Source organism: Salarias fasciatus, chromosome 5, assembly GCF_902148845.1.
Source record: "Salarias fasciatus chromosome 5, fSalaFa1.1, whole genome shotgun sequence".
Lineage (NCBI taxonomy): Eukaryota > Metazoa > Chordata > Actinopteri > Blenniiformes > Blenniidae > Salarias > Salarias fasciatus.
The window spans coordinates 23,710,379-23,719,944 of record NC_043749.1 but is presented as its reverse complement, the minus strand read 5'-3'; the positions used below and the strand labels follow the sequence as shown (position 1 = coordinate 23,719,944).

Sequence of the window (9,566 nt, the reverse complement as noted above, 5' to 3'; positions counted from 1 at the left end):
AAACGAAAAAGCCTCAATGTTTAATACACTGTTGAATGGTACAGGATGATGCTGTGTGAATGTGCAGGAATACAAATACCCAAAACATTTTTAAATTAAAAAGCATGCCTTTTTATTATCATTTTTTTCTATATTTACTTGGTGTTTTGTTTTCTCTACCCAGGTAGGCACACCTTGCATACTGCCTTGCTTCAGAGGTGAGAGCCACTGCACAAGGCACTTTAAATTCTGCCACTCTCTCAGCTTTGAGGCAGCACGAAAGACATCATTTCTCGGAGGCTACTTACAAACAGAGGCCAATATGATCTGCACATCCCCAAACAGTTTTACTTTTTGTACATTCAGACTTTTAAATAGAATCATATATTCATATACACACATCCCACAATGGTAAAAATTATACTAGCTTGATATTTTTACAGACCTGCTTAAATTGACTTTGTCAAATCCACAATTTTCTAAAACGACGGACACGTCTTTGAAAGAAGGAAACGAAACCTGATCGAGCAAAGACTGACAGTCAAAGACAAGATCAAGAGCTTGACAGAACTTGGAAAACCTGCATGTCCACATCAGCGAGTTTCCTCTTTGGGGAACATTTGTCACCATCAGGCCTGTTTGACACTAACCCCCCCACAAGGGGGCGCTATTATATGCCTAATAAATGTTACAAAGAAGTGGGTAGTATAAAACCAGACAATGCCTGAATATTAAAAGGGAGAACAGAAAGTAGCTTCTTCCTCCGTGTTAATGCAAAGCTTCACAAAGAAGTATAATGCCGATCACAGTTTGAATTTGGTACCAGAATTCAATTCAGTAGTGCATCGTCTGGACTTGAGACTAAGTCACAAAGTGAAAAGAAGGGACAACAACATCTGAGTGACACAAGTAGAAGAGTGCAGCAGGTGAGGTGCGCCACAGATGAGTGAAGAGGGTGTAGCGTCGCAGTAACATGGCAAATACAGCTGAAAAAAATAAAATAAAAACGCTCCTGTATTTTCAGCTCCTGCGGGATTTTGAATGCTGGATGAGCCACTGAAGTGTGATATCTGAAATGAAAGAGACATGGAAGGATGTGTCAGTTAGAGAATTACGTACAAGTTATTTCTGATACAGCTGGAGGAAGTCAAGCTATTTTCATTATTAAAAACCATTTGTCTTTCTTACACATACTGGCAGAACAGCTTGACTTGAGAAAAGCAAACAAAGTTAAATATATTTTATCTAGCCACAAACTAGATGGAAATGTGATTCCAATTTAAAAAAATGCAACTTGCCAATATTGTCTTTCTCTTTGCAGGAAATGGAGTAGCAGCATATCTCTCTGTCCTGAATAGCAGCCAGATTCCTTCAAAAAAGAGAGAGAGAGAAGTTCAGAAACCAATCACTGAGTAATATATTCCTATCACCATTTACTCTATATCGACAATGGAGGGAGTCTTTGAAGTGAAATGCTCAAAAAGAAATAACCCGGAATCAAATCACACCTATGATAAAACAAAAACAAAAAAAGCAGTGATGACTAAAAAAAAAAAAAAAAAAAAAAAAAACTTCAATTCAATCCGAAACTATTTCCCCACAAAAAAGCAAGTAATCTTTTTTCCTGTCAAAGAATCTACAGAACATTTATATAAGAGTTGATTCAGCCGTTTCATACTTACATTTTCTCAATGAGCTGCTTTTCATCTAGAGCGGTGGGGAGATCCCTTTTGTTACCAAGAACCAAAACCTACAAAACACGGTTACTTCAGAAACTTCGAGTCAGGAGGGAAACCCCACGCTTAGATTCACATAACTGCAGAAAATCTCAGCTCTTCAGCGTAAACACTTACTGGAATTCCTTGTAACTGAGGTTTGTCTAATAAATTATGAAGCTCATTTCTCGATGCCTCCACCTTTTCTCGATCTGCTGCGTCAACCATGTACCTGCAGCGTCATGGAAAACAGCCATCAGTCACCAGTCAGCGGCGTTATTTCTCTGTAACGGTGGATTCTTCAGTCACATACTCACACGATCGCATTTACGCCCCGACAGTATCGCTCCCACATGCTCCGGAATCTTGGCTGCCCTCCTATATCCCAGATCTGGAAGAAAAAAAGCGAAAAAACACCATCAATAACATTCCTGCTGGAAAAGGTAATGCATGTAGCTAATAATCCTCCAGGGATGGATGTATTCAAGCCAAACCTTGATGGTGACGTTTCCTTTAGTGACTTTCCTCATGTTGAAGCCGACTGTAGGGATCATGTCTTCACTGAAATGCCCCGACTGAAAAGACAGAGGCACCTTCTAAGAAAACTGTTTCCTTTAATTTGCCAAAACACAACTTTCAGCTGCATTTTATCATCCAGTCAGAGTAGAGTGCAACTTCACATAATCACTGATGAAGGAAAACTGCAAAGTGATGAATGAGGATTCTTTTACTTTTATAGTTGAGACAATGCTAAATTATCCAATACTTAATGTAAATGGTCTGGAACTGAAAGTAAAGAGAAAAAGGTGCATGAAAAATAAAAGTGAAAAATACACAGAGTTTAAAGTTTTGTTTTTGAGTCATTCACAAGCAATGTTTTAAGGGAAACTTTATTGCTGGAGAAGAGAAGAAAGGCTCACTTTAAACTAAATTCATCCAACGCAGACAGGAATTCACTGACAGATGAGTAGAAATAACACTTCACGAGCCGAGTATCCTCGTGCTGCACTTCCTTCTGCGTAGCCCTGTTGTGTGTGGTTTACACACATTTCACAGCACATGACCGGGCACAGTCACCTGATAGAGTTAAGTGGAAGTGAGTGCAGCGGTCTCATGACTGCGGGAGGAGGAACCGCCCCCTGCACAACCATTCATGCTGTCAGAGCTCTGCTGAAGATGATTTCTTCTCTTCAGTGAGCAGGAAGGACTCGTGTCTCAACCCCAAAACCAACTTCTCTAACTGATGCCTCCACTGCAGGAAAATCTGATTTCACAAACCGGATATTTCTTTCTTTTCTTTTTTTAACATCAGCATTGAAACTCCTCACGAACGATGTGCACTCTGCTGTGTTTGAGGAGGAGGAGTGATCGCCTGACATAAACACATCCACATTACACCAAACTACTTTACCTGCATAAATCAGAGCTGCTGCGACCAACATGGACTTCCATTAACAACTAACTCATATCTTCCTTGTTCGCTATTTCCTCTATTTACTGGTAACACTTGGGATCTTTTTTTTTTCTCTAAAAGTGAACTGAGGTCATATTTGTAGCTGGGCTGATGCTGCAGCTCTATTGCAAATGTTTTGGTATGATTCATAAGTTTTGGTTCTCACCTTTTTCATCTGAGTTTTATAGTTTTATCATATGAATTAACTGTGGGCGATTGTAAAAAATATAACTCTCACATCGTCTCAAAAAGGGTCCAGGATGCCAAATTTCCAGTACAGCTCTGAAATACATCTTTAGCTGGAAAATATACCAAATCAAAAGAAGTGTACTTCTCGGAAAGTTTGACAAATGAAAAGAAACTATGTGTAAAATGAGAGATGGAACCAAAACCAGGAAGGTTTGTCGCAATATTCTGCTGTAAAGTCCAGTTGAACAATACAAATTGCTCCACCAAAAAGCAGCAGTTAATTGAGAAATACATCCCTGACAAGTAAAGCCGAGGTGAAATCTGTCTCTTCCCCTTTAATCATGACTGACATCTAAAGCAGCTTCGGTAATATCTTTGACTCATTATTGCAAATAACCAAAACAAAACAAAGACATTATTGTTGTCAATTATTTTTTGAGCCGAGGCAGTTAGTGTCACAGTTTTTATATTGTTTCTCTGCTTAACTTTTTCCCGGTCTTTTTGTTATAATCGCTTTTCATTTTTTCCCTCAATTTTGTGCTCTGTAAACAAGTGAATAAAAACTCTTTTTCTCCACTGAGGACCACCAAATTTGCAAGGTAGCCGTTTGTTCTACTAGTTGAGATGTGAGACATCATGTGGAGCGTAATAATGCATCAGTGACATGAAAAAATGGACCGTAAATGGATGAAGTACTGCATGCATCACGCACACTAACTTCCATTTACTGTACACTTTGAAGCACATCCAAAGGGTCATGTGTGATCTGATGATCTCCAACTGACGAGTCGACCTGCATTCATTTAGCAATGTAAAGACACTTATCAGCGAGTCAGTGGCTGTGAGGGGAGATGCCAGCTCTGTTGCAAGCGACACTGTGGCCATCCACCTTCTATATTTTATCCAATTAGCAAGTGGCTAAAGAGCCAATCCCAGCTGAAAGTGGGTGAAGACAATTTAGTTAGAGTAAACAGTCATCCTCAAATGCATGTCTTTGGACTGTGAGAGGAAACAAAAGAACGAGATCAAAGCGCATGAAAGCAAAGGGATAACATGTAAACTTCACACATTATGACCCGCTGTCTGGAAACGTGTGACCCATCTGGCCCGGCAGTCAGCTGTCAGATTAGATTCTAGTCTGGATTACTTGGCTGTTTGCGACTCGAGCTAAACAATCACAACCGAGACGCGGGTCGCTGAGCTGACAGCCCGTCTGAGCTTCAGGTGTGTTTTCTGGACGCTGCGACGTGAAGCAGACGGTGAGTCAGCCCTCACCCCCCTCACTACCGACCTCCACCATTATTAGCTCCACGGCTAACAGCTCGGCGTTTAGCTAGGCGGCTAGCAGCAGCAGCAGCTCAACACTTACAGCGATCACGTTTACAAATGTCGTTTTCCCCGAATACTGCAGGCCAACCAGCGTCAGCTCCATCTCCTCCTTCCAGAACAGGGACTTGAACCAGTCCAAAAGCCGGTTTATTAGCGCCAGCATCTCGGGTTTGTGTATGTTTCTCCCTCCCTGTCAGATGTGGCGTTTCCAAGCGAGGAAGAGAGGAAGTGAGATGCCAGCCGGTCATATGACCCGTAGACATATATAAAGAGTAGACGCCTCATAGGCTGCAGCAGCGGCACGGTCCAAACCACGCCCCCTGAGACGTACGGCCGCCATCTTGGACCGGGCATCACATAGATACTCACTGAAGCAGCAGATGCTGGATTGTCTGGAGAGAAGACACCAGAGAGAGCAGGCTGGATATGGCTCGGAAAAACAACGGTGGTCTGGTCTTCGCCAGGCTCAATGAAAAATCAGAGCGCTGCATGGGGGCTGATTCAAAAAGATTCATGAAGGAAAGCTCCAAAGGCGTCCACAGTCACTTCCGGGAGGAGACTAAACACAGGCTGCTCTTCTGCTTGAGGAACATCGAGGAGACACAGTTTGGCATCAACAATCATTGTTGTCATTGATTGTTTCTGTAAAACACAGTAATGGATGAAAAACAGATTCTTTAAGGTCCTCCACTACCACTAAATAAGAAGCCCTCTGGGTTTTTACTGAAGTTGTCGCCAAAATTCACTATTCATGTTTTCTGGCTAATGTATTCCTCATCCTTTAATTGAAGAAAAAATACTTTGTTTAGTCTTTGAACTAGAGGTTCTTGGTAATCAGGTGCTGCTTTAGCTTGGTGACTTCATGGCATCATTTTCTAACACCTGAAGACTCTCCTCACAGCTTGGTCTCCTGTCGTTGTTCTCAATGAAACCAAACTCAAGAAAACTGCCATGATATCTCCTGAGCTTTTGCTGGTTTAGACTTGTTGCTTCCAATAAGCTTTAGCAGATCTCCCAGTCAGCTCACCAGATTGATGAGTCAGGTTTGTCTTAGTAAGGCTGCAATCCCCATGCCTTTCTATGCATATATCAAAGAGTTCTTGGGCAAAACCCTGAAGCACATGTTGTTTCTGACGGCGGATGAGCGCTTTGGAAGATAGCAGTCACTGCTGATATGCAAATTCACGTTCAGAAACGTCTGGCATTCTGTTTTTCCTTTTCAGTGTTTGTCTGAGTCTTTTTTACTCATGCTGCAGGGACACAAATTAAAACCTGACGTTTTAAATCATTATTGCAAAGAGTTAAGGCTCAGTTTATGGTTTGAGGGGATGGTGAGGGAAGCAGCGGTTAGAGCATGTTATCTGGAGGGACAGAAGCTCTCTGTAGCTCTGAAGATACAATCAACAACCGCTTCAAGAGGGGAGATGATTTAGTTCACACACACACACACACAAACACACACACACACACAAACACACACACACACACACACACACACACACACACACACACACACACACACAAACTGAACATACATCAGTTTCATGATCATTATGTTTAAGAAGCGTCACGATAGGTGTTCCATTTGAAGATGTAGGAGCAAAAAGATTTGTTTTGTGATCATAAAAGTACATTATCAATCTCAGTCAAACATGAGAGGCAAGAAAAATATATTCAGCAGATAATATTTATTTAATTGAACAAACTACAATGAGCGACATTAAAAAAAAGCTCAACAGCAGGTGATGATACATCACAACAACAACTTAGACTGTTACCAGACACTCTTTACTCAGAGAGAGTAAAGGAACAACCGTCTCTCTAAAGGCAAATTAACGGTATTTGACCACATTAAACACAGTTATTTAACTTTTTCTCCTAATGGAGTTAAATTCATAATTTAAAGTTGATGAGACAGTGTGACATTACAGAAACATTTCAATAAAAAGAGAAACATAAATCTTAGAACAGATCTGCTTCATTGATCAATGACAAAAAAACAAAGTTCACTTTCACTAAATGCCCCTAAAATGGACATCGAAAGATTGTTAATCAATATGATCAATAATGATCGAAGAGTCACAAATAGGACTGTAATACTGTGTTTAATACACAGTGGAGCTTCAAGGTAATAAAACTTGTTACTATGAAGCAAGTTTTTCACAAGGAAGAATGAACATTTGGATCCTACAACAGATCAGGTTTTAGTCACACGAGTCTTAAAAAGGACACAGAGTTCAATCTAAGAGTTTGATCAAAAAAAGACATTTAAATATTTGACCACAGTGATCAATAACAGACGATACAATAGTATCTTTTCAGGCAGATTGCTCATGCAATCAAATTGGATTCACACAACATGCATGACAAAATTCCTTCTTTCTTGATCCGAAAGATATTTTTGCAATAATTTCCTCAGGAAATATTATATTGCAAATTGAATGTAATCTTCTGAAAAAACAGAAGAACAAGTCCATAAAATGTGACTTAATTCAGTCCAGAGATCTTTGACCAATATGTTCTGGTGAGTTTGTCTGCAGCATCTTCAGTGTGTAGGTGTCTACCAGGGCCTCCAGAGGGCGCTGCAGGCTGGACTCTTGTCTTTGGTGCTGCTGGTCTGGACTGTGGAGCTCAGAGGAGAGAAGTCAGCCTCTCCCAGGTTGAGATCAGAGGACGACTGCAGCTTGTTGAAGTGGTTGATCAGTTTCCTGTGCTGCTGGTTCTGCTGCTGCAGCTGTGTCAGGAAGCAAACTGTCATCTCCAGGATGTCTGCTTTCTCCAGGTTGGAGTCTGGCTGCTGTTTGAGGAAGTCTGGACCCAGGAGAGACTTGAGCTGCTCGATGCTGCTGTTGATTCTCTCTCTGCGCAGCTTCTCCACCAGAGGTTTTCTGATCTGCAGAAACAAGGACAGAGTCAGTTATTAACTTGTTGAGCAGCAAAACGCCAAGAAAGAAGCACATGTGTGATACTTGATTGAAAGTTACTGAATCTTCAGTTTACCTTGTGGTTGAGAGAGAGAAGGTCCTGAGAGTTGGTGATCGCTGCAGTGATTGTAGGAGCCATGTTTGGATCTCTGTGCTGTTGAGGTCTCTGAAGAGAGAATCTGAAGTGTGCTGGCTGCATCCCTCCTATTTATACTCCTGCATCTCCATATGAATGTGTGGGTCTGACTCTGGTGGATGTTTCCCACAGTCTGGACCAATCAGAGAGCTCGTTGAGACAGTGAGCCATGTGGAGCAGCAACATGCTGCCTTTAATGCTCTGGGGACAATAGATCTCAGGGGAACAGGTGGAGGACTGGATAGAGACTGAGTGCTCTGTATGAATCTGAGAAAGTGGTGACCCTGTAGAGAGAACAGATCTGCTGTTTGATGCTCAGATCAATGATTTTGACTGAACACACTTTAGTCATCCTGTCAGACACATGGGAGAGCGACATTTATATTATACAGCAAATTATGATATTCAAGTTAAAGTTTAACTGTGACGAGGAAGAAACCATTTTTCATCCATCGTACATGAAATTCATTGAAATTTCAATGGAAATTCAATTTTATTTTCAGAAACATCTTTATTTCGTCATCATGTTGTGTCAAAGTTTGCTTTTTAGTTAATAACATTGTAAGAATTCAGACTCTGGAGCTTTAGAGCAGACAGACAATCTTCATGCTGCCGTCCAGATGCTCTCATGTCATCTGACACGTGCCTCCCAGTTGCTGTGAGTAGCTGGTTGATGTCCGTTTCCCACACTTCCTCGCTGTGCTGTGGTCAATGATCCACAAAAGGACTTCGGTGACAGATGCTGGCTGTGTGTGGTTGTAGTAAAAGAGCATTACATCACCAACCATCTGGAGGGAAACGATCCTATTGGCTGATTCTGACAATGTTCAAATGTTCAATCTGTCATTCAAAAAACTCAAAATATACAGTTACGTTTCTTTGATGTGTTCATTTTTTAATTTATTTACAGAAATAATGATTCTCTTGTCGTGGCCACAACGTATTCCAAACCTTGAAATGAATCCAGACTGTGGGGCTGGGAGTATTTTGGAGGCAGCCGTCTTCTGAAGTGTGCCAAATCCCTCTGGGGAGGAGCTGCTGCTGGTGGACTGCTTCTCATTAACTATTGTAACTTCTCTCCAGGGTTTCCCCACACTTTGTCCATTTGGAACAGACAATGAGTAAGTTATTTCAACTTATTGGTCTGTTAACAAGAAATGCTACAACTGTCATGTAATCAATATAGATCTATTCCAGTGCTCAAATCATCAAAAAGTGGATTTTTAAAGTAATCTATGGCCTCCTCTTGATGGAGTCATCTGGGATCCTGAACATCACACACAGTCAATGACTGTAAATTACACTTTACAGTATTGTCATGTGTTTGGAGTTGGAGTTTTTAAGAGAAAAATGTGACTTTGTTCAGGCTTCAGATCTCCTCTGCAGATTTCAAGTCTTTTCTCAATAGTTCTCAATCAGTTAGGAATGTAAGAGGAATATTGATCTGCTATATAAGAGTACCAGTATCCCACAAAAACAGATTTTTGGTTAAATGGAATTAAAAATGTTGTTTGGCAATACTACTTTATTTATTAAATTCATATTAAAATTATGAATTTTATAGTTTTTTTTATAATTATGTATCAATATAATTAGTGTTTATAATTATGTATTTATGCCAACAATTTTGGATGAGAAAAGTACAGTGGCCCACAAGGGTCCTCTGAAGCTTATCAGAGCACGAAACATTTAAAACATTCAATACTTTATGTTTGTTTCCTTGAAGACAGAATCTTGCGCGGCAGTTTGAAAGACGTCCCGCTGCTGGGAGCCTCGCTTCCTCATAACCAGCATCCCTCCAGGGCAGAGGTCTGGATCTGGATCTATTGTCCCTCTGCGGC

At 40.8% G+C, this 9,566-nt stretch overlaps 2 protein-coding genes across 2 annotated transcripts; both read right to left on the bottom strand.

Moving 5' to 3' along the window:
• Positions 1–302: 302 nt before the first annotated feature.
• Positions 303–4,890, bottom strand: arl8ba (ADP-ribosylation factor-like 8Ba). The gene is made up of 7 exons (XM_030092739.1): positions 4,706–4,890; positions 2,189–2,269; positions 2,012–2,085; positions 1,833–1,926; positions 1,662–1,729; positions 1,278–1,348; positions 303–1,049 (listed from the first exon to the last, which is right to left on the bottom strand). Exons 1-7 carry the CDS (start codon positions 4,826–4,828, stop codon positions 1,000–1,002), a joined length of 561 nt encoding a protein of 186 aa, XP_029948599.1. The 5' UTR covers positions 4,829–4,890; the 3' UTR covers positions 303–999.
• A 2,100-nt stretch (positions 4,891–6,990) lies between these two features.
• Positions 6,991–7,752, bottom strand: LOC115388056 (transcription factor HES-5-like). The gene is made up of 2 exons (XM_030090992.1): positions 7,666–7,752; positions 6,991–7,558 (listed from the first exon to the last, which is right to left on the bottom strand). The coding sequence occupies exons 1-2, from the start codon at positions 7,726–7,728 to the stop codon at positions 7,226–7,228; spliced, it is 396 nt and encodes a 131-aa protein (XP_029946852.1). The 5' UTR covers positions 7,729–7,752; the 3' UTR covers positions 6,991–7,225.
• Positions 7,753–9,566: the final 1,814 nt, after the last annotated feature.